Source organism: Nyctereutes procyonoides, unplaced genomic scaffold (assembly GCF_905146905.1).
Source record: "Nyctereutes procyonoides isolate TBG_1078 unplaced genomic scaffold, NYPRO_anot_genome, whole genome shotgun sequence".
In the NCBI taxonomy this organism is placed as follows: Eukaryota; Metazoa; Chordata; class Mammalia; order Carnivora; family Canidae; genus Nyctereutes; species Nyctereutes procyonoides.
In genome coordinates, this window is record NW_026575140.1 from 10,380,631 (window position 1) to 10,405,094 (window position 24,464).

The following is a 24,464-nucleotide window of genomic DNA, read 5'->3' on the forward strand; positions in this document are numbered from 1 at the left end:
GTGATGGTTGGGCCCTTCCTGTCCCCACCACCTGTCCTTCAGACAGGCACTGCCTGGGTCCCTATCCCCTGCCCCTGCTAGCCTCCTGGGACCAGTGGTAGCGTTGGCCTGATTAAACAGTATTCCCTTACCAACGTGGGAGTAAGTTCTCGGCAACAAAGTGTGAGCGTGTATCTTGATTCTTACGTGGTTTAGGTTAACGCCAGGGGCCAAGCCTCACCAGTCGGCATGTCTTCGTGTGGTGCTTTAGTGCTATTTGCTGCTGATGAGTTATATTTTATAACATTTAATTTGTTTTTTCCTGCTATGCATTTAAATTTGAATCCTTGCTACTTTAATCTTGTTTTCTATTTTGGAATATTGACCTGTGGATCCTTTATTACCAAACGATTTGAAGATGTTTTACCAACTGGTTAATAATGGATGCACAGGGATCAATCATCTTATTTGTCCCCAGAGTGAACCACAGGGGATACACACCAAAGGGTGGCATCATACTGTAAGACTTTTTTTTTTTATAAGCCTCTGGGAATTGGGGTTTTCTCATCTGGAGATTTAAAATCTTGGGGAGGCAGATCTTGGAGTAAATCAAATATAATGTAAATGGAATGAAGACACAGAAAATGGATGGGTTCATACTGGGTCAAAGTGAGATCTTTTTAATTACCTTGAAAACCAGTAATTCTGACTAAGGCTTGAATTAAGGTGGAAAAATACCGTGCTTTTACACAAGTGTCTGTGAGTCTGCAGGGCATCATGCATAATGGGCATATGGCAGATGTAAGAGAAACAGAAGAATGAATCCCTGTGTTCTGGACGTGCATAGCCGATCCATACTTGATTTTTTAAAGCTAGCAGAGCTTTTTCTTCTAAGGACCTTACCCAGGTCAACCAAGCAAAGGCCCTTCAATTTTCAGAGTTACTGCCTATCAGCCAAGGTCAGTCTCTGGAAACCTTCTGGGCCCACCTCAGGCCATAAGAGCCGCTGAGATGGAGCGAGAATCACAAGTACTTTATCCTGAGTGGGTGAGGGTACGAGAGCACATATCCAAAGGACTTACGGTGTAAGTCGGATGACCTCGGTAGGAGCCAACGGATGCAGACGTGAAAGAGCCATGACATTCAGTTCTGTCTGCAACCCTACTGATCTTTCCATTAGGCCATTTGTGAGAAGGCTGTAGGTGTTAGGAGGTATTGCTGGGCTCCGCAGGGGGAGAGACATTTTTGTGAAATACACTCCTGCTTACAAAGTTACTGTTGGCCTACTTCCTTTGACAGAACCTTCTCTTTTGTGATATCAAGCAGATGCTGATTCTGGGGATGCCTTCTTTCTGGAGGGCTCGAAGGAGAGGGTCGGCACCCTTGGATCTGATCTGGTTGGTTTTGCTGCCATTTGTAGATACGATATTAGGCTTGAGGCCATCTGAATATCCTTCCAGAAAGCCCTTTAGATGATACAGTTTATTTATTTAATTTTAAATATATTACATATTTATTCATGAGAGACCCAGAGAGAGAGGAAGAGAGACACAGGCAGAGGGAGAAGCAGGCTCCCTGTGGGGAGCCTGATGCCGGACTCCATCCCAGGACTCTGGAATCACAATCTGAGCCAAAGGCAGATGCTCAGCCACTGAGCCACCCAGGTGCCCGTAAATGATAAAGTTTAGAACAGCGCTGAGAAACGGGTAACTTGCAGGGGCGTCCGCCTGTTTCCCAGAGAACCAATTAGCTGTAGGACACCTGCATGAGGTTTAGTGGGTCCTCTGCCTCCTGTCTTTGAGTCTAGAAGGTGTCTTTTAATCCACAGCCTCTCTGAAGGTGTGCTAATTCACAGACTCTTGTGCCAGGGTGTAAATTCTAGTGCTAGACTCGAAGTGCCCCCTCGAAGACAAGGTGATCTCTCCAGCGTAGCTCAAGAGTAAACCTCTGTTGAGTTCTCACTCACAGGGGGCTCTCTTCCTAACTTCCTGTGCACTGGGCTAGGTTCCTCCACTTTTTCTTCTTGGGGGCTGAATTAGTTCCCTCTAGCTCTACAGAATTGTAGGATTCTAAGCCTTGGGTTTGTTCCTCCAAGGTATAGTTCTCCCAGGGAGTTTTGGCTTGCCTGTCGCCTTCATTTCACTGCTTCTCTGTGTCTGTCTTTGATTTGCATTTCAAGAGCTTGGAATGGGAATAGGGACTTATTTCCTCTGTATGTTCTGAGGATTTCTCATTTTTACTCAGGCATCCAGCAAGTGACAGCTGAATTTCTCTTTAGAGCAATATTGATGTGTTGAGGTTAAGTTTAAAAAGTGGAGACGATGTGATGCTTCAGGTGGTTGGCATCAGAAACAAATATATGTTTGCTCCTTGTCTTACCCTCTGGGCAGTTTCCGCTTTTACTGAACACTGCGTGTGTTTCATGGATGCTACTTGGCCTTCTTCCCCATTAAGGGACGGAGCTTTTAGGCTTTTTTTCTCTTCTTTTTCTTGTCCTAAAAAGAATGTCTTAGTTACGGCTTCTCTCACCAGGGGAGATGGCAAGGGAGAAGACAAGTAGAAAGCTCCCTGAGCCTTGTGGAATGCACGTGCAAAAGATTTCTGTGGCTTGCTAGAGTGTCCACAGGCTTCACACACAGCCAGACTGCTCAGTAGAACCTGTAAGTGATCTCACTAGACGTGCCTCATGTAGCATAAATAAGAAAATCATTAAAAAAAAATCTTTTATTTGATTAGTCACTAACTTGGATTGTAATCAGTCGTTTAACAAAAAAATAACCTCAGTCCAACCACATGTAAAAGGTCAAGTCTGAGTATCACTTGGGGAGGGGCAGGGGCAAGCATAATAGCTCAAGTGTGCATGTGTTTGGGGGAGAGGTGGAAACCAGAAGCCAGTGCTCAGCGTCCTGCTTGACCGTATGCTGCTAGGTAATGGAACGAAGATTGCTCTTTCTGAGCGTTTTTCATGATACAAGTAAGAGTTTGCAGTATTAATTACCACCGATGAATGAGAGCCCATCCCTTGGTTAATGCAGGGCACTGATGGGCTGAGAAATAACAGGGGTGGAGAGGGAGGAGCAGAGCCTTCTCCACTCTTTTTGGGAACTGTGGAGCTGACCTTTGCATTTCATTACCCATCTTGACCCATTTCCTTAACCTGTAACATTTTGGTTCCCTTTTAACCTTGTGCTGCACAACATTTGTGCAGGGGCCTGGGTACTCTCTAGAGGCTCAGTGAGGAGAAGACTGGACTCTTGCCCTGAAGAGGCTCTCTGTACGTGTCTCTGCCTGTGGCTGATGACAACAGAATGTGACATGTCCCATAGCAGACCTATGTTACATGCATTGTGGGGGCTCAGAAAAGGGAGTGACTGTATTCTTGGGGATGCGTGGAAGGAGCTGGCACTGTTGACGGGCAGTTAGGATATTAACCTGAGAGGTGTGCCAAGGAACAGGGAAACTGTCCCCCAAATCTCAGATTTAGAGCTACATTCTCCACTGCAGTAGCCACTAGCCATATGTGGCAATCTAAATTTGAAAGAATTAAAAATAAGTAAAACTAAAAATTCAGGTTTTTGGTTGCAATTTAGCCGTGTGTCAACTGTTCGGCAGCCATGAGCACATTAGACAGGACGGGAAGTTCTGTTGGGCTGCACTGCGGTAGATACATTCTGGGCCTGATTCTGATTTACCATGAAGACTTCATATCTCGGATTACAGCTGGAACTAATTTCCAACTTTGAGAGTTTCTGATTTTGTTGTGTCCAGTGGATGATGTTTATTCCTATCTTTTCTTGGATTTGAGTAAGGGACCGAATTGAAATATTCAAGAGAATATGTTTCTAAGTGTTCTTTTTCCAAAATGAAAAAACCCCACAACACCATGAAGCCTTCTACAAATTTCAGAATGTCCATAGGAAAGAACTTAACACATAAAGTTGAATTTTTTGGGGGGTGGGGGTGGGAGATGGTGTTTCCGCTTAGCAGCACCTTGCAACACTTTAAATGTGATCTTTCTTCTCCTGGAACCTGGGTTGAGGGTGGGGGAGGCTGGGTGGCGCCTGCATTAGGGCCGCAGCTGTGAGCCTAGCCTCTGATTGTCTTCTCCTCTCCTTCCCCGCAGTGGGCGGTGAGATCCCCCTAGACATGCGCCTCGGGGGCGGGCAGCTGGTGTCGGAGGAGCTGATGAACCTGGGCGAGAGCTTCATCCAGACCAACGACCCGTCGCTGAAGCTCTTCCAGTGCGCCGTCTGCAACAAGTTCACCACAGATAACCTGGACATGCTGGGGCTGCACATGAACGTGGAGCGCAGCCTCCCAGAGGACGAGTGGAAGGCTGTGATGGGGGACTCGTACCAGTGCAAGCTTTGCCGCTACAACACCCAGCTCAAGGCCAACTTCCAGCTACACTGCAAGACGGACAAGCATGTGCAGAAGTACCAGCTGGTGGCCCACATCAAGGAAGGCGGCAAAGCCAATGAGTGGCGGCTCAAGTGTGTGGCCATCGGGAACCCCGTCCACCTCAAGTGCAATGCGTGTGACTATTACACCAACAGCTTGGAGAAGCTGCGGCTGCACACGGTCAACTCCAGGCATGAGGCCAGCCTGAAGCTGTACAAGGTAAGACCCGGGCTGCCCCCTGGAAGGCGCACGTTGGGTCCCCGGGACTTGGGGATGGCCAGGCACGGATGACAGCCCGTGTCACGGCAGATTCGGTGCCTGGTTGGTGACCGGGTGTTTGAAGGGGAGCTGGCGTCCGCTTCCTCATGAAGCCCCGATGTGGTGGCAGCTTCTGGTGACTGCAGGTTCTCTTTGAGATGTGCCCCATTTGGAGGGCAGCCTGATACTGAACCCCTCGACTCTTTACAGTTGGCTTTTTCCCCAACAGTTGTTCGCCGTGGCTTTTGTGTACCTTTGTGTTCTGGTGCTACCCCGTGCCCTGCGTGCTTCGTTTTCTCCTCTTCTGTCTCGTTCACTCCCCTCCCCCTTTTATCTTCTCTCCTGGACGCCCCTGGAATTCTTAGTTTATTTATTTGTTGGTTCATTGATTTGTTCGTTCACTCCTTCAGCAGATACACGTCGAGCACCTGCTCAATACCAGGAGCCGTGCTGGATGCACAGAATAGACCAGGAGATCCCTGCCCTCATAGTGCCTCCGTTCTTCTGCAGGGAGATGGGTGATAAACACTATGAATAAAATACGGAGTTGGCTGGAAGGTGGCACATGCCGTGGGGAAAATTTAGGATCATTTGATGGGGCTCCTTTGTTCTTTGCCCCTCTGCTTCCTTGTCCTGTGGCCCCTTCTCTTCCTCATGTTTACATTTCCTCTCTCCTCTTCCCCTGGGCCTCTCCCATCCTCCATCCTCCTCCTCTTCCACTGTCCTCTCTTCCTTCCTTCCTTCCCACCTCACCCTGCCCCCTCCAGGCTCTCTCTCAGTCTATAGACAGTAACGGTGAGGAGGAGGTGCTCACATACTGTAAATAGTCCTTTCACTTGCGAGGCAGAATTGCTCCAGACGTTTCTATTGATTTTCACTGGACTTAAAGCCTCACCTTTTTCTCTAATCATCCCATAATGGCTTTAGTATGAACAATCAGGTACAAATTGCCATAAATCTGCCCAGCCTCCTCCCACACACCGTCCACACCCTTAACCTCCCTTTGCATTTTCTCCCTTTTACCATCACCCTCCCCTCTTGTTGCCTTCCACGCCAGTTCCCACATCTTTGGGCCAAGGGAGCCTTTCTGTTGACCCTGACGTATAGTTTCATCCCCTTCCTACTCATGGCGATTTTAAAGGGAGACTCCAACAAAGGAAGACTTCATGTCCTTTCCCCATATCAGTCTCTGCCGAGGTTGGTAACTGTGATTCATTTTACAATTGCTCGTTTTCAGCTTGGTGGGAGGCCTGTGTAGCATGGGTCAGAAACCATGTTAGGGAGAGGAGGAGAACGCCGAAAGAACAAGTTAGTGGGAGTGGAAGGTTCTGGAATTGACTGCCGACACCAGTGTGGGTGGGCTGGTGTGGTGCAGTGGGGGAAGGTCTGCACACCAAGCAGCCAACACCCTCGTTCTAAGTGAGCAAGAACCTCCCTGGATGGATTTGTTTTGTGCCTCCATTGAAAGAAAAGGCTCCTTGTGGTCAGTTTACGTTAAAAGTCTGAAGTGGCCATAGGGTGCTGCTGATGTGGTCAAGAAAACCTGATGGAAAACCCATAGAAAAAAACTGTTTCCAGAGGACCTGACTGAGCAAAATTAGTTCAGTGCTCTGTGTGGCCATGGAAGATCGTATGCAACTCTGATGGGGGTTGTTGAGAAGTGACAAGAAGCCAGCCTCTTCCGTCCGAGGGGATAAAAAAAAAAATGCCCTTTAGATTATAAAAAGTGCATGGTGGTGATTAACTCTCCACACTGCATCCTCCAATAAGAGTATATATATAAATATATACACCACACCCTTGGCTTTGATTCTGGAGGGCCTGGACGTGGTGGATTCACTGAGATGATCCCTTATGGTCCCCAGACCACTTCACAGGTCACACCTAACGAGTCAGGGTGAGGCAGTTTCTGAGGTGGATGTAAGGGAAGCAATTTGTGTGTTTCCATATGTGTTTTGCTGAACTATGGACACTCATCCCCCCCAGCCTTACTTCTCTCTCTCTCTCTCTCTCTCTCTCATTCAAAAGATGGAGAAATCTCCTGCTTAATAAAAGGCAGGTGGAAGGGCCATAGATACTGGGGTACAGGATAGAACTTGGGAGCTGGTGCTTGACGGAAGTCCCCCAACAACGTGCTTGGCTGGCACAACCCCCGGGGATGAGCACCCCCCGCATTCCGAGCAGAATTCCCTGTGTCAGGAGCCGTGGGTCATTAGTCTGGTCTCATTAGTCCTTGGGTAATGAATGTCCCTTGGCTTGCTGTGGCTCTGCTGTGGGGGCGGGGAGCTCTCACCCACTCCTGAATTACAACACAAATGGGCTCGTTCTGAGACTTGAGCCAAGCCTTTCTGGCCCACAGTGCGATGAAAGCAGGCTTCTCTTGCCACTGAGGGGCTCACTGTCATGGGGTGTCACGAGTCTGGAGATTTGGGGTGGGGACTGGAGGTGGTTGAGAGTCAGTTTTTCTCTAGGCCCTGGTGTGGCCTGTAGTAAATGGAGATTGATTGCATGTTATTTTTCCTCTTGCTAATGTAATCCATTAGCCCAGCACATGCATAATCAGTTTAGAGCACAGTTAACTGGATGTAATCGAGTTCTTTACTGTCTGCTAGAGAAACAGCTCCAGATGCTGCTGACCTGGGGAGGGCACCAGGCTTCTCACACAGAGCCCTCCTTACTCACCCCTTCTCCATGGCCCACCCTCACTCCCCACCCCCAACCCCCTCCCGTCTTTGTCCCCACCCTACCCCATCCCAGGTCTTTTGGTAAAGTATTCATTATTGGCCAGGGCAACTTCCAAACTTGGTTTCTGCAGCACCCGCTCAAGCAGCCATGATGTAGTGGACTTCCTAATGGGTCTCCCAACCCTCTCTTTCAACTGAGGTCTTTCTTCCCTCCTCTTCCTTTTTCATGTTGGAGGACACAGAACAGCCGTCTCAGGAGATGCAAGCAGAGGCGTAGCTTTCTGGTGTGTCGTTTGACCTCACTGGTCCAGAGTCCCTTCTCTTGGTGTCATAAATGCTGGGACATATGTTGCTCTATTAAGACTGAGATGCTTGAAAGCATGAGATAATTTCTCATCCGGACTGAGAGAGGGTTTCGTTAATCCAGTGCCTCCATTCCACCTCCCCAGAGAAGAACAGAACCAGACAAAAAACCCTGGTGCTATTATCACCCTTGCATGGAATTGTCAAGTTTTGATTGTGTGAGAGCCATTTTTAAATCAAGATTCCTGTCCAGTGAATTCTTCCTCCCTGCCTCCTAGAAGTGGAGGGTGTGTGGTGTGTGTGTGTGTGTGTGTGGTGAGTGGAGGAGGGGCCTTGAGCTGGGGAGCCCCAGGCATTGGATGGAAGCTGCTTCCTTTTGTCTGGGCCCCTAGGTCACTTTGTGAAACACTCAGGATTGAATTCCTTGACAGTTTTTTGGTGTGTCTTCAAGAGTGGTGGGCTCTGGTCCAGCCCTTAGTGGTCCTCTGCCCATACTCTCACGCCTGCAGTTACTGGGCACACTGTGATTGATTGAGCCATTGGGAAGGCCAGCAGCCTGGTCCAGCTCAGAGGCTGGGCTCCTGGTTTCCATCTGCAGTTATTCACCTGAGCCAGAATGGAAGCGTGTTGTGGGAACGGTCTTTGTCTCCCATCAGGGCTCGAGCTCCAGAATGTGAATTATGCATCTTTTGCTTTCCTATGTATGTGGATCCCTCCTCTCTTTGAGGACCTGCCCGCTCTCCCTCTGTCTCCACCCACACATATGCGGCATGCTCTTGCCTACCTTGAACAGAGGAGTGGCCCCACACTGCGCCCTTCTCCATGCTAGCATAGGCCCTAAGTCCCCAGCGTGTGCGTTCCAAGCTGGTGTGGGCTCTTATGAGTTTATGTGGACTTCTCCGCTACGTGACGGCCATGGCGAGCCCTCTGAAATTCGTAGTGTCTTCTGCTTGGGGGAAGAGAGTACAGAAAGGACAGTTGGCAATCAGTGCACACCTGCCAACAGTTAGAATCTGGTTTTCCCTTTGATATTTTTCTTCACACCTGAGAGCCATTGGACTGGAAATCCATCAACCTTAGCAGATAGATTAAGACCCCACCAGAGTCTGTTACTGAGAGAGTTCCCAGCTGAGATGCCTTTGATTGGACCAAGCCTGAAGGTTTCATATCAATCTTAAATTATATGCAAAGGAGGTCATCTCCCATGGAGTTGTGTCTGGGCCCCATGTGAGTTACCTTGGGCCAGCTGGGCAGAGGGTGAGACATGAGCTCTACTTGGCTGAAAGCAGGAAGTAGGGTATGACACCAAGTAACTAAAAACACCCCCCAGCCCCCACCCAGTGGACTTTAACACTTGCCACTCTCTTGGGATTCTGCAAGGTGAGAGGAAGTAGGAAAGCCTCCATCAGACTCCGCATGACTTGAGAATCCATCTTCTCAGTTCTTTCCCTGACTCATGAACTCATTGGGGCTCACTCCCAGCAGTCTTTAAATTCATCATAGGGTGGATGGACAGATCAGAAGATGTAGAACAAATCCGACAAAGATTTCATTTACAGTCTTCATTCTTTGTGTGCTCCTTTATGGTTACACTTGGGGGGCAGTCTGTCTTAGGAAGACAGCTGCATGCTTCATGCCCATAGGTGGTGACTGGTAGCCTTTGTCTGGCTATGGAAAGCAGAAAGCATAAATCCTCTGGTGAAGCTCGCCTCCCTCCCTGTCCTCTTCTCCCTCGCCCTGCTGTGTGTTTGAAGCGCCCCGGCAAGTGTCATCTGGTTTACATCGTCATTCTGGAACTGGTTTTCTCAAATCTTGTTTTCTCATTAGGTTGACTTTTTTTTTTTAAGTGCATACTTTTGCCTTCTTCTTCCCATACCTTGGTGCCTTCATCCAAAATTGAAAGGAAGGGAATGTTTTCCTGTGGTTGATTTAGGAGGTGTGAAAAGCCAGATGTTTTGGTAAATTTTAGCCCATTTTGTCTCTGTGCCCTCTGTCTCCGAGAGCAGCTAGGTGTCTGAAGTTCATTTCCCTCCCTTGATTCCTGGGCTCATGGATGTGAGCCTCCTGGAGCAAGGCTCAGAGGTTGCACGCAGGCCCCACGGTTGTTCCCGCGGGGACTGAGTTGGCTCTGGTGGCATTTCTGACCACCGGTTAACTTAAAGGGGTCCCTAGTAGGAAGCTTGAAAGGTCACATCTTTTTTGGAGGGAGTGCTTATGCCCTGACAGAGTTAATCCTTCACTGCTGTGGTTCTGTGGCCATTATATTGCCAGTGTATGCAGTGTGAATGCACTCTGTGAAGAGGTTCCCATGCCCTCCCTTCTTAGAACAGTCCCACCCACCTTGATCAGTATCCACCTACCCACCCTCCCTCCTCCATTCCCTGCTCTCCACTCCCCCCCAAACCCCCCCAAACCATGGGTATCACTTCATTCAGAACATTCATTCAGTGGACTGGCTGGCTTTATGCACAAACTTTGCCTGGATCGCTGTGGTTCTAGTTTTGTACACACCCTCATGTCAAGACGGTAAGGTCAGTGTTATCTTTTGGCTCTGTGCTTTAGGTGCCACTTAACTGAAATCTTATTAGATGTGCCTAGTTTTAAAAAGTCCAGTATTAAATATGCCACCATTGAACAACTGTGACAGCAACACGCTTTTCTTTTTTTCCCCCAAATGCTTTTAATAGTTTCGTTTTCTCCTTTTTTCCCCCCAAATCTTTTTTTTTTTTGTGCCTGGTAAAGAGCTAATAAGACCCTTTTAGAATATTATTGTATTCTTAATTATTTCTTAGTAGACTGGCATTCCATGTTTACCTTAAGTGGAAGCTAATGATAAAATGTGGATTCCTTCTATTTTATGGTAAAAATAATTAGTATGAGTAATGCATGTTCACTGTAGAAAATAGGAAAAATTCAGGCAAACGCAAGAGGAAATAAGTATCAACCCAATCCTACCATACAGCAAAGTATTTTTATTTCCTTCATTTTGTGTATAACAGGCATTTTACAAAATTGGAATGATGTTGCATATGTACTTTTCTAATATTTTATAATATCTTTAACTTTTTAAGTGGAAGTCCTTTTTTTCCTCTCCAAATCACTGTTAGGTTTAGATTATATCCTTTTAAGCTTTTTTCTCTGCTTACGCTGATAGAAGTGGGTACATGTACATACTATTCCCTTAAAAAAGCTTTATAGACACAGGTTGTTGCTTTCAGCTTTTTTTCATGTAACTTTTTATCATGAACATCACTCAGGTCAGTACATACAGATCTAGCTCACTCTTTTATGGCTACGTAGTGGAATAGTAGTATTCCACATATTAACTGTCATGAAAGCTTACCAGCAGAAATTCTGATTCCCTCACTACAAGTTTATAAAAAAAAACTTCGCAGTTTAGTAGGAGTTGTAAAAAAAAAAAAAAAGAAAAGAAAAAAAATGCATAGCAGTTTTGAAAAAATTACTACAGAGTCGGTCTTGTGCAAAAAAGAAAAGAAACAATAAAAGACCTCGGTCTCAATGATGCACAGGTAGGTTATGTGCCTGCCGTGTTTTGATACTATAGACAGTGAGGTAGGGAACAGATGGGTACATATATCTGTCTACACTTGTGCTGTCCCAAGAAGTGGGGTCGTTGGATTCTGGAATGTAATGCCAGCAGATATTTTTTTACTGCCTCTTCTGACAGAAGGTGATCATTTTATCCCCTCCCTGTTAGGTGACGCCCAAAGCCCCACACAGTGACCGACATGGTGTTGTTACTTTCCTAATTTCGTCCAATTGGCAAAACTTTATAACATGGGACCCTTTAATTACTAGATAGGGTGAATGTTTTTCCATGTATTTATTGGTCATTTGTTTTTCTTTGGCAGCATCCTGTTCACAGCCTTTGCCCTTTGTTTTTCTTGGTTCTTTTTTTCTGATTGATTGGCAAGAGCCAGGTGTATCAGGGCTGACCGTCCTTGTGTGCTATGGACATTGCATTAGTTTCTCCTGGTCTTTCATTCACCTTTAACTTAGCTTATGAGGCATTTTAACATCGAGGAAATTTTCGTTCGTATGATGTCCAATCTGTGCATCTTTTTCCCTTACGTTTCTAGCTTTTCTGTTTTCCCAAGGAGGCTCTCTCGGCAGCATTATGACATTATAAAAATAATGGCACCTATATGGCATTAATTCCACGCTGGGTTCTATTACTCAAGCTTTCCATATATTAATTGATTGAATCACCTGTTAATTCACCTGTTTTTTAAGTGGGGAAAGCAAGGCAGAGGGAGGTTACAAGTCACAAGCTAGTGAGTGTTGAGTATTATTGGAGTGAATGTTCAGACCCAAGCAGGTTGGTGCTACTTGACCGATATTTTCCTCAATACTTTCCCTCTCCAGTTAAGTCTTTAATCCACGAGGAGTATATTTTGTGTACGGTACATCGTAAGGACTCTGTTTTTCTGTCTTGTGTGATTGAGGACTGTACTTTCTTTCAAAGTGGATGGTTGATCGTCCCAACAATTTCTTAAATAACCATCCTTTTCTAGCTGATGTAAAAAGCCATGTTTATCGTCCCTTTTTGTCTAAATCTTACAGAGCCGATTTAGATCAGTCTGAGCATATTTACCAGAGTGGTGTTTGTTGAAAGTGCCGTGGAAGGAAAAGAGGGAACCGAGAGAGAGGATTACAATTCTCTTTTCAAGACATGTAAAATCCTGTGGATGAAATTTCTTCCTCCTACCTTTTCCTGTTTCTCTCCAGCATGTTCCCCAGGGTGAAATTCCTTGGATTGATTACCTTCATCAAATTCACTAGGATGAGGGAGTCTCCAGGAGAGACCAGATTTGGTAGAGGGACTAAGTTTCTTATCGATCTTTAATGGAAATTGGGCTTAACCAAGTATCTTTAAAAAAAAAAAAAAGAGAACAAATACTGAAACTTCTAGAAGTTCTCTTTTCTGAAGTTCTTACTCAGATAACAAGGAGACAGCCTAACTCTGTCCACATATTTCCAGTATAAACTGTTTTCAACTTACTGGTGCTAAGTCTCCTTTTGATTTCCAGAGGTGTGCCAGAGTTCCTGATTGAGGCTGATTAGCAGGGAGGTCTCACTCCAGATAATCTAATAGCTACCACATTGTCAAAATACTTGAAAGCATCCACCCTCTCAGTCCTCAAGCCCAAAGCCCTAGATCTTCTTGTGAGAGGAAAAATCTCAAACTGTCAGTCCCCTCCCAGCCATGGAGAAGAGAAAGTCACACTTGGGGAATGCTTTGCACGAATGCCATCTGGTGTCCTAGGGGTGCTCTGTAACCTGGAGGAGAGTTTTGCTGCAGATATTCCATTGCCTCCACATTCCAGAATAATTCCACACATTACCTTCGTTCCAGGTAGACCCACTCTAGCAGGAAAGCAGTGCCGTAGAAGGGAACAGAGGTGCAAACCCAATTTCCAATCCTTCTAACTGGCTGAGGACCTGCTCTAAAATGACATATTTGAATACATTTAGTCCCAGCAGGTGTTGCTGGGGTGTTTGTTTGTTGTTGTTGTTTTTTAAAAGATTTTATTTATTTATTCACGAGACACACACACACACACACACAGAGAGAGAGAGAGAGAGAGAGAGAGAGAGAGAGAGAGAGGGGCAGAGACACAGGCAGAGGGAGAAGCAGGCTCCATGCAGGGAGCCCGATGTGGGACTCGATCCCGGGTCTCCAGGATCAGGCCCTGGGCTGAAGGTCATGCTAAACCGCTGAGCCACCCGGGCTGCCCTGTTTGTTTGTTTTGAAAGGGAAATTATAAAGGAACAATTAAGCATTGTCAGGAATACTGTCAGGAACAGGCAAGAGTTTTATTTAAATAGTGACATAATACCCCTGAACCATAGTCTTAATCCTTGTTCTCCTCATAACTTGAAACTGCAGGTGCCATGTTACGTGTGGGGTGGGAAAGGCTGTTACTCTGAAAACTAGCAGTGAGTCCTTTTAAATACTTTAATATTTAATAAAATTAGTGGGTTTCCAGCACCTGTTTTAAAGAAAGGTAATCAGCATGTAGGGTGAAAGGTAAAAATGTTGGACAGAAAATCTGTTGCTCACAGCCATGTTGGAGATTATTGAGACCAGGGAGGGACATTAGGGTGGTGACCCCGAGAACTGAACAACCACAGTGGAGGCCTCCAGGGAGAGGCACCAACTTTAGCAAATAAAAATGTGAACTATCCAGTTACATGGGAATTTCAAACAACAAATAGTGTTTTAGTTATGCATATATCCCACAAACTGTCATTTCATTGGCTTATCTGAAATTCCCATGTAACTGGGTGTCCCGCGTGTTTTAACTGGCAGCCCTGCCTTCGGATGGTGAAGGAAAAACTCTTTCACAGCATTGTGCCAACAGGCTCGACAGGAGCATCAAGAGAGATAAGTGGCTTCCTTGTTGGTAAACGTCTTTTTTTTTTTTCAGTGATTCCCAACAAAAGAGGAAAATGACAAACGCCTCTAATGATGATTTCCAATTTTTGTTATTTATAGAAAACTGTCATATCAGATTTTCACATTTTCTGCATTAAATAAAGTGCTTTTCCTATAATGAAATCTGAAATTTTCTCCAGAGCTATTTGTTAAAATTTGCTTTTCAACAATTTTTTCATTATTTCCTTTTACTGAAGTGCTTTCATGTCACACAGCGAGACAGACGTCAGAGTGCCCAGTTGAATCCACTGCAGCTGTGCCAGATGCTTCACCTCCCCTTGCTCACGCTCACGCTCGGGCTTGTCTGGCCTCCCTGAGCACTTGTTATTTGTATGTAGGTGTTAGAAATTCACAGCACTTGAGCCCTGGCCGTTGTACACAGAAGACCCCAAGTGCTTCCCGTATAGAAGACGCTAATAGGAATTCGTGAAAGTAGATTTGGACTGGGACTAATCATCAAGAATAATCAGGGAACTTTCTCTAGGGCCCACGTCCTCATCTTATAAAAGGCAAACTAGTTAGAAGGTTAGAAATGTTTATCTACTGATAGTGTTTAGTTTGTAACCTGTTAATTAGCAGGGCAGCTTCTCAGCCCCAGAACGAGGCCTCCAAAGCATATCTGGTCTCTTAGGTCAACAGTTTTAACCATCTTCTAGTTCGCCAGGACAGCCTTGCATTGGACTTGTGGGAGGGATTTCTCATCCACTTGCTGTGCCTGTTGAGTCTTGCTCTCTCTGGTGACAAGCTCCTGCCTGAGGAGTGTTGGGTCTTTGTAACCACACCTGAGCTGACATATTGTACCAAGTAGGCCTTGTTTCCCTGTTCCTCGGAACGAGGCAGAAGACTGGGCATGGGTACCTGTGGTTCTGTGTTGGGATGTGTCCCTGGACCTGTCACTGTCATTGGCTTTCCTCTTGATGGTTCAGGCTCCAGCCCTTTGGATAGCATTCCCCTGCATGGTCTCTGGAACACAAATGAACGGAAAAAGAATTTCTCCCTTTGGGTCAACAACATTTAGTGAGTGCCTGTTTCATGCTAGGCTCTGGATAGGATTTTGTGTAGGCTCAGGCTAATGAAACGTGTTACTTTTTTTTTTTTTTTAAACCCAGTTGGTGTGGAGTGCTCTTTATGAGTAGTATGCGCCAGGAGTGTGTTTTGCCTCCCATGTCTGTGCTGTGCTCTATGTTGACCTCTGCCACCGCTCCTTATTTCTGCTCGCAGTCTTCTTGATCTGCGTTTGGGCCACAGAGTGCCCTTTGGCCCACCAGGGGGAGATGAGCAGATAACCGGGCGTGGTGCTGAATTAGGCAAAGATTTCTTCCCGAGACTGGGGGCCTGGGACATTTTCCTGATACGTTCTTATTCCTGTGTATCTTCTTGCAGCCCCCAAGGCAGGGCAGATGACACAAACCACCGCACCCTGGTGATACCTTTGACATTTGAGGAGGACAGACTCCTGAACAACCTCACGGCTTTTCTAGCAGGATTCTGTTGCCCTTACATGTCGGAGGGGCAGCGGCATCACCAGGCTGGTGGTTGATGGAGCAGTTTTGGTGCACACATGTAGTTTTCAGCCACTTTGTTCCTGGCTCTTACGTAGGTGCGCCCTTGGGATGGTGGGAATGATGTTGGCATTTTGTGTTGGTTCCTCGTTTCCCCGTGGCCCTTCCGAGGGAGGGAGCACGGGTCACTGCAGAGGTTCTGCAGATGAGATGTTGGGGCTCCTGAAGATCTCGGAAAGGCTCTGATTTTATTTAGGGCAGAGACTGTCCTAGTGGGCTGACCCTGTGTAGCATTGGAACTCCCATTGCTGGGGTGCCTGGGTGGCTCAGTTGGTTAAGAATCATCTTTCAGCTCAGGTCATGATCTCAGGGTTCTGAGATTAAGTACTGCATCAGGCTCCCTGCTCAGCAGAGAGTCTGCTTCTCCCTCTCCCTCTGCATCGGACTTCTGCTTTCTCTTGATATCTCTCTTTCTCTCAAATAAATAAATAAAAATTTCTAAAAAGACCCATATTGCTGATTTAAACTAGGGCTCCCACGAGCTCAGTGCTCCACATCCCAGGCTCTTAATGAACCAGTGGCTACCGACGGCCAGGAAGGTTCTCTGAGCAGTATTGGCAGGTGTTTTTCCCATGCCTAGGGCACTCTGTGCATATGTGTGGCGGTGCATAACGGTTCCCGGCCAGCTCTGGAGTCCCCCACGCCGAGGTGGTTTTCCAGCGCCATCTTCCCGCCTTCATGTTTCCATATTGCCCTCTCCTACCACCTACCAAAAACAGATGGTTTTTGAAAATGATTAAAGATAGAAGGAGCTTCAGGAACATTCCGAGGCTCTTCCAGGCGGCCAAGCCAGGAGGCGTGGGTCCCGGGACTACCATTTCCTCGGTGTCCTAGACACTAGTCCGCCAGCGTGACTGCAGCCAGCTGTGCTTGGGGAAGCGCCGTGGGGAGCCTTGTGGCTGGAGGCATCTGCCTGTGTGTTTGTTCCCTTTCTGGCCCTCAGATTAGGATCTCACCAGTGTTATTATTTTTGCCCAGACTGGGTTCCCGTTAGTGATGGCCATAACTGCCAGGAGAGGAAGACTGAATGGCTTCTCTGGGGACAAGAAATCTATACTTTGTCCAGTAACGTGTCCAATGTCAAATCCAAACGCTGCTCTGTCCATCTCCATCATCTCGCTGTGATAATTTGCACCTCTGAGCCTTTGGTGCTTTGAGTTTATCCAAAGTTCGGACTTTTCCTCTCTGACTTTGTAGCTCCCAGAGGATCCCAAAAGCCCCTTTGATGCTTCTGCCTTCTCACTGCCTCCCACAAACACTGTCACATGCTTTTCTTCTTTGCCTGGCCTGTTCTTTATTTCTCTTGAAGTGTGGCATTTGGAATAAAACCTCACCTGAAGAAGTCTCAGCAGTGACAAAGCCCAACTCCACCGAGGGGAAACTAATTACACAGCTAATTAATCCAACAGATGTCATCGTAAGTGCTCATTTCTTTATAATGTGGATGCACACATCCCGCATTGCTGAGATGGGCTTCGGGCCTATTGCAAAATGTCTTTTTTAATTTTTTAATCGGACTTTAAGGATGAGTCTCTTACCTGTTCCACCTTTATGTTCTAGTGACATGGCCCTGCTTTTCCAGAAAGCTTTCTCCTTCTCCTGCAGCCACAGATGGTATCTCTGCCCTGAGCACATGTCACAGCATTTGGCACCAAGCTGGTCTGCATGTCATGTGTTAGTTTGTTTCCCCAACAGGTTTGTAAAGCTCCTCCACTTTACAAAGAGGCAGGTATGAGCTGCCTCTACCATCGTGGGTATCTCTCGGGAATACAGCACGAAGCAAGACACGTAGACACCAGGAGAGGGTACAGATTTCTTTCCCTTCACCTCATTGTCTTTCCTGAAAGCAGGTTCATTCACAATGAAAGTAGCCAAGGCACGTTTGAAAGGAGCAGTTTTGCTGTCATATGGTTAAAAAGTACAGAACACCCATGATTTTGTTAGTAGAATTGAACAACTTGTGTATTCTTGGAGGGTAAGGAGGCGTGTCAGGAAGCAGGAGGGAGATGGTGTTTTCACCCCCCCCCACCTTGGTTAGGTGTGAAACAGACAGGATGGCAGGATGCACCTGGGGGTGTGGCTGGTGGCCGTGGAGCTCAAGCCAGCAGCCTGTGCCAGCAGGCTCGGACTGGTTCCTAGTGGGGGTAGTGGCACCTGCCCAAGGCCGTGCTGACCGAGTCTTGTTGCCAACAACCTCCTTGCACTGTGTCATGCCCACCCTGTGAGTGAACTCACAACGTCCCCTCCCAATTACTGGACCTGGAAATGACCTGTTTTACCACTGCTGTGACACATCACCAGTGGCTCCCACGTGGCCAAATCCATTGGCTATGTTTGAACCCCATGTGACTTTTCTGCACCCTGTTGCCCTTTCTCTTCCTCCTTTTCCCTCTGACTTCTGTGATACCAGGCTTGCGGTTTGTCTAGGCCCTCTCTGGACCTCCTCTGTAGTCTCCTTCCTGACTTCCCTTCTTCTTCTTCTTTTTTTTTTTTTTTTTCCTGGCTTCCCTTCTGTCACTTAATGGTAAATACTGGTTTCCAGGGCTTGACCCAGGTGCCCTCCTTTTTTCCTGAGTGTCTTGTTTTATCCACTGCTCTTAAATGTCTACCTTTTGATGACACTCAAATCTATATTGTGAGCCCTGAGCTCTCTTTTTATCTACTTCCCTATAGGATCTTTCCATTTGAATGACTGATAATCAACTCCTCAGACTTAGCATGGCCTAGGGAGAAGTCTTCATGACCATAGCCCCCAGACACCTTTCTCCTTTAGGCTCTCCCAGTTTGGTGAGGGCCACTGCCAGTCTACCATGAGCTCAAGCCAATAAGCCAGAAATTGTTTGTGGGTCCTTCTTTCTTTCACCCTCCTGCAGCCAAACCATCAGTATGTCCTATTGGCTCCACCTTCAGACTCTGTTTCACTACCCACTCCATTGTCTCTCACTGTGTCAGTTCTCTCCCTGCTTCTGCTTCGGCCCCTTAACAATCCACCATTTATGGTGATTTTTTTGAAGAGGAAAATCAGATCCTAGCACTCCCCTGCATTGACCCAACTGTGGCCCTCCATCCCACATAAAATAAAAGCCAAACTTGTTACTCTGGCTTACAGGCTCCCCTGTGATCTCTGCTCCATGCCAGCTTCATCGTGTAACACCTTCCCTTTGCCCACTGCACTTCAGCCACACTGGCCTTCCTTGTCTACATTCAGTATGCCATGCTTGCACCTGCCACAGGGCCTTTGCAGCTGTGGCTCCGCTGCCCAGAATGCTCTTGACCTTGGCATTCAGCTTTCATTAAATGTCTGGTCCCCAATTACCTACTCTCAAGTCACCATCTTTTTACTTCATCCAAGTTTGTCTGCGTTGACAGTTACTACCTATTTTTCTTGCTTGTTCATAGATTTGTCTCCTAGAAAATCAAGGACTATTATTGTCTTCTTAGTGGCTATATCCTTGGTGTTTGGAAGAGTATCTGTCAGCAGCCCAATAAATGTTTATGGGAGTGACAAAAGTACTAACAGAATGTGTCTGTGCTTCCCAGAATGTGGTACAGCAGCCTTGTCTGAACAACTTGACATTATGATTCAGAGTCCAAAAGCATATGTTGGAGCAAACCGAGGGCATTCCAGAGCTGTTCATAACCATGTTCTTTACCATCAGTTCTGTGCAGAGCTATCTTCCTGTGTTGATCCCCAAGAAACCGTCTGGTCCAGTTGTATAGCCTATGTCCAGGTATTTTGAAAATTCCCACGTGCTGCTGGCTTTGGCCTGGTATCCCAAAATTCTGCCGATCCAACTCTTTCTACTCAATGGTCCTAGAGATTGATGTTGTGGTAGGAAAATTAATGATGCCTTGCCCCTTTCGCTTCATATTAGGGTTCATTTTTATGATGGTCTTTCTCCTCATCTCAGTTATAAGACCCTCAACAGTAGGATCTGTTTATTCTCATCCAACCTTATGTCTTTCCCAGTGTCTAAAAGATGTTAGGTAGGCAGTGTCAGCTGAAGATTTAATACGCAAAGACAGAATCTTAAACCTAGAAATGTGCAGATTGGGTTCAGCCCTGAGAAGCCTCCTCTTATTTCTTTAGAATCTCCTCTGCTCCATTTACCCTCCTTCTCCCTGGGCAAATGTCCGTGTCTAAATGACGCTAATTAGTCCCAGATCTGGTTGTCCCCAAGAGATCCATGAGCCCGGTGGCAGAATGTATTCCCCGTAAGAGAGGAGCTCTAATCTGTTTCTCTCCTCCTGCCCCCCACGTTCAAGCTGCACACCTTTGAGCACCATCCGTGAGGGGGGCTATGTACGAGCTTCTTCAGGGCTGTGGTCATAACTTTGTAAATTTGGTTGACTGTGATTTCCAAAGAGATCGTTTTACTTCGGTGACTCAGCTTATACATATATAGTGAGATTTCGTATATGTCATTAAAACAACAGTTTTATAATTGTTTTATCCTTACCTCATGTGCTGCATTATTGATATTTTCATTCTACCTGCTGTTTTACACAAGTATTCATTCTACCCACTGCAAGGATTTGAAGATCCACTAAGGCAGTGATTCACAGCCCAGGGAGCTTTAAAAACAAATGTGTAGGCCTGGCCCGACCCAGCCCATGGAGGTTCTGATTTAGTTTACCGTGGGCTTCTAAGGTGTAGCCCTGGGTTGAAAACCATTGCAGCAATGGATCACAACCCACAATGGGAAAATGCAGGGTACGAAGGGGGTGGTGGTGTTTGATCATTGAGTAAGAGGGTCAAATGTGGACACGGAGTTATCGAAGTCTGAAGGAAGGTCGGGGAGGACCTTGCATCCAGTTGGTTAGATCAGAAAAGCTCCTGAAAGAGAGGGACGCTGGACTTTGGGCAAGATTTGAAGAGGGAATGCTCACAGATGGGTAAGCTGGACAAAGGCGAATTCTTTTCTCCTTATCAAACCTGAGGGATATTACTAAACTGAGTTTAGTAACTAGAGTTTTCCTTCATGCACTTGTGGCTACTGTACCTCTTCAAAGAAAATCAGCTATGAGCTGATAAACATTTCATACTAATAACTCACTGGAATTGGGGCCTTTTTAGTGTTCTGCTAGGAAGGAGGTTTGCTTCATATGATGAAAGGTCTGTTGAAATAATAAAAATACTTAAAAAAATACCCCAGTATTAACCACAGTTAATGCTGTACATGCTGAAGTATATACAGTCTGCAGTTTACTTCGAAATACCTTAAGAAGGTAAGCTGCATTGGATAGATACATAGCAAAATATCAGCTTTAATATCAGGGTGGTGGAAATATTGGTGTCTACTAAGTGATTTTTTTTCCAACTCCGTAACTTAAAAAGGTTTGTAATACAGTGTGGGGGTAAAATACTAAAACCTAATGGGTAGGTGTTCTTTCAGTATGAACTCAACCACGTAGAAGTTTTGTGTTCACTGTGAGTTCTTTTCCACCCCCACTGTTTCCTCTTTGCCTTCCCATGCCACGGGAAGAGTAATAGTGATGTTCTCTTGTATCTCTGAAGATAGAGCTCAGGTGAGTTGTTGCTGTTTTTTCCAGGGAAGGGCATGCATTTCATTGGAGGCTGGAACACGCCCCAATTGAGAGCATTCAAACCATTGCAGGAGAGGTGGTGGGAGTCCAGCAGGCTCTTGGTCCTTCCAGAAATTTTAGATGCTCATCCGATACGGACATTGAAAACTTGAACACTTCAAGATATGTCCAAATATGTTCAGGGAAATCGGGGCAATTCTTGGAGTGTCAAAGAGAGAAAGTCTCTCTGGTGTCAGGCTGCCTAGGTTTGAACCCTAGCTCCTGTCTTTCACAGTCGTATGGGTTGGACAGGTAGCTTATTCCTTCTGCGTCCTTCACTGTAAAATGAGCTACTAAAAAAAAAAGGTGCCTGGTAGTGCTGTTGAGTGAGTTAAATGAGGTAATACATGGGATGTGTCTGCAGTGTAGTCAGCATGTGGTGCAAAACACTGCATTAGTCAGTCTATGAATACTGTTTTTCTGCATTTGATTTTCCATTGTTTTAGGCAGATCATGTAATCGAAGTCATTTTATAATTTGGTTTTCCTTAGCTTTGAACCTGATGCACTTTAGGTTTTGAGGACAGCAAGTCGTGTGTGTGTGTGTGTGTGTGTGTGTGTGTGTGTGTGTGTGTGTTTTGGTTTGGAGGACGGAGAAAGAATTACTGTTGAGAAAAATGTGACCAATATGTAGGAAAATGGGTTTGAGCAAGTAGTTAACCTTGGCCAGTCATGGCCTGATCTCAAGAATGGGGGGCTTGGAGAGATCACTGAGTTGCCTTCAAGCCCTGACTATATTCATAACTTTGTAATATTGTCCCGCCTAACCTGGGGGACTTCACTATTTGATTTTTTTATTTTCTCAACAAAACTTCGCTGCAAGCCACCAGCATACCCATATTTCCCTTATGTGACTAAAATTAGATATGCAAGTAAGAATATAGGCTTGGAAATGGGGACGGAATACACACCACACTCAGAGAACTTCTTTTTCTTATATTTCAGAAACATATACATATTTTTTTAAAATTTTTATTTATTTATGATAGTCACACACAGAGAGAGAAAGAGGCAGAGACATAGGCAGAGGGAGAAGCAGGCTCCATGCACCGGGAGCCTGACGTGGGATTCGATCCCGGATCTCCAGGATTGCGCCCTGGGCCAAAGGCAGGCGCTAAACCGCTGCGCCACCCAGGGGTCCCAACATATACATATTTCTGATGAAAACTAATGCATATTCACCCCCCACTCCTGAAAGAAATTAAAATTCACAAATGCACAGCCTGGAGGGCAAAGGTTGGAAAGGGAAAGTTATATTCAAGTTAACCTAGAGTGCATTTGATTTTGGTGTCTCTTTATGATTTTGGTGTCTCTCTGTGTTTTGTATTTGTGTCTGTTTACGTCTTGTCACCTTGGCAATACCACAGAATATCGTAGAGGAGGAGCAGCCTCTGAACACAAGTGAAGTATTAGCACTGCAAAGCTGCTATACCCACCTTGCCTAAGTGAGTTCATTTATATTGAAAACCACAGTGTTGGTGGCACGGATGACTTAACATTGCCTTAGGAGTCTTCTTTTAGTGTTTACATTTGTGTCCTTGCTTGTGGCTGTCCCATCCCAGTCTGCATTCACTGTAGGGAACACCTGCAGTCAAGTATGCAAAACTGTTTCCATGGCAACCCTTTGTTATCCATTAATTTAAAAATATTCCAAAATTTTGCTTCAGCTGAAACTTTTGCTTTTTTAAACTGTGCATTCCTCCTCTTCCCTTATTTGTACATTGCAAGTTAATCTTGGCTACTTAAGTTCTGGATGTTTTCTCTCTACCCTACCTCTTTTGAGAGCCGATGTTTTTTTCTTTTTCTTTTTCTTTTTCTTTTTCTTTTTCTTTTTCTTTCTTCTTCTTCTTTTTTTTTTTTGGTTTAATGAAATAAATGGCTAAACCCAGGATCTCTGATTACAGCTCTGAGTCAGTAAGTGGGAGGAGATGCCTCCCTCCTTGATTTGAGAGAAGCAAAACTGAATGTGAAACAATCTTTAACATCTGAAATGATGTGCAAAGTATGTGCAACAGAAAAATCTCACCAAGCTCATTGCCTGCTTGATGATTAGATCAGCATGAGTGGATCTGGAAAGTATTCTTGAGAAACAGAGCAGCTCTTTGTCATTTGAATGGTGAATTTAAAGGCCACTCTGAGGACTGAGTTTTGGCAACAGGAGTTTCATGCTGGTGTCAAGGGGTATGTAAGGATCATGTCCGAGACTTATGTTTGGAAACACCTATGAAATGAAATGCAAATCAATGGCAATAACATGCTAAGGTTGCAAATTTGAACCCAAATGAGGAAATGCAAAAAGAAAGCTTTGCATAGCAACACTCATTTCACATGCAGTAATTATTACTACCAAATATGACATTCTAATGTCCAGGGCCTGAGACATGAGCATGTCCGACAATTGCTACTCCTTGGGCAAAATTTTACAGCTATCGTATGCACGTCTTTTGCATTTCTGACACACTGAGTGAAGGTAATGATTCTTTTGTTTCCTGCCAGTATAATCACAATCTTCCTTACTTTAGCAGTGTACAGACATTATCTTGTTTCCTTCCCTGGTCAGTTTTATGGGTATCTCTAAATGTGTCGGTTCTGAGCTGTGGCAGTGGCAGGTGAAGGCAGGTGCTAGTTTGGTTTTGTTGTCGTTATAGCTTGAATTACTGTTGTCTTCCTAGCTGTTGAGATTTTGCATTGCGCCTGCTAGGCCATGTGCAGTTTGTATCCTGGTCATTTTGGGTGTCAGGACGAAGGACCTTTGTTGGCCTCCTTGGCCTCAGTGTACTTTGGACTTAAAGAAAACCTGTCTGTCAGAGTACATCACTTGGATCTCGTATCTTCTCCCCCTGCCCCTTTTCAAATAAGTTTACTTTCCTTTTTCTTTTCTCCCAACTCTAAGTAGTTCGGCAAAGACTTTTTAGTTGCAGAAGAATCTGGGAGTTTATCAGATACCACGGCTCCCTCACCTTGCGGTGACAGAGGGAACGGGCAGGAAGCTGGTTTTAGCGGGAATGAGTGGGCCATATGGGCGGAGTATGTGTCACGTCTACTTTTTTTATGGTACAGGTTTCCTTTCTTCTTCCCCCTTTTCTCATGTTGGGGGCCTGGGAGCCCAGCATCCTTGTGATTGCGCTTGATTCAGCATAATTGATGTGGTCTCATTTCCCACAGCTGATGAGGATTATATCAGCTTGGTTTAACAGTCTCATTTTCTGCTCCCAGTGCACACTTGTTTTAA

At 45.7% G+C, this 24,464-nt stretch overlaps 1 protein-coding gene across 3 annotated transcripts in view; it reads left to right on the plus strand.

The window, feature by feature from the left end:
* The window catches only part of ZFHX3 (zinc finger homeobox 3), a 246,768-nt gene that overhangs the window by 90,914 nt on the left and 131,390 nt on the right, over positions 1–24,464 (plus strand). For 2 of the 3 annotated variants that reach the window (XM_055305892.1, XM_055305891.1), the window contains one exon: positions 4,103–4,599. In XM_055305892.1, coding sequence (XP_055161867.1) covers positions 4,126–4,599 — 474 coding nt within the window. In that variant the 5' untranslated portion in view covers positions 4,103–4,125. Of the gene's footprint in view, positions 1–2,524; positions 2,640–4,102; positions 4,600–24,464 lie in introns of those variants that run through there. The other variant, XM_055305893.1, reaches the window with a different exon arrangement.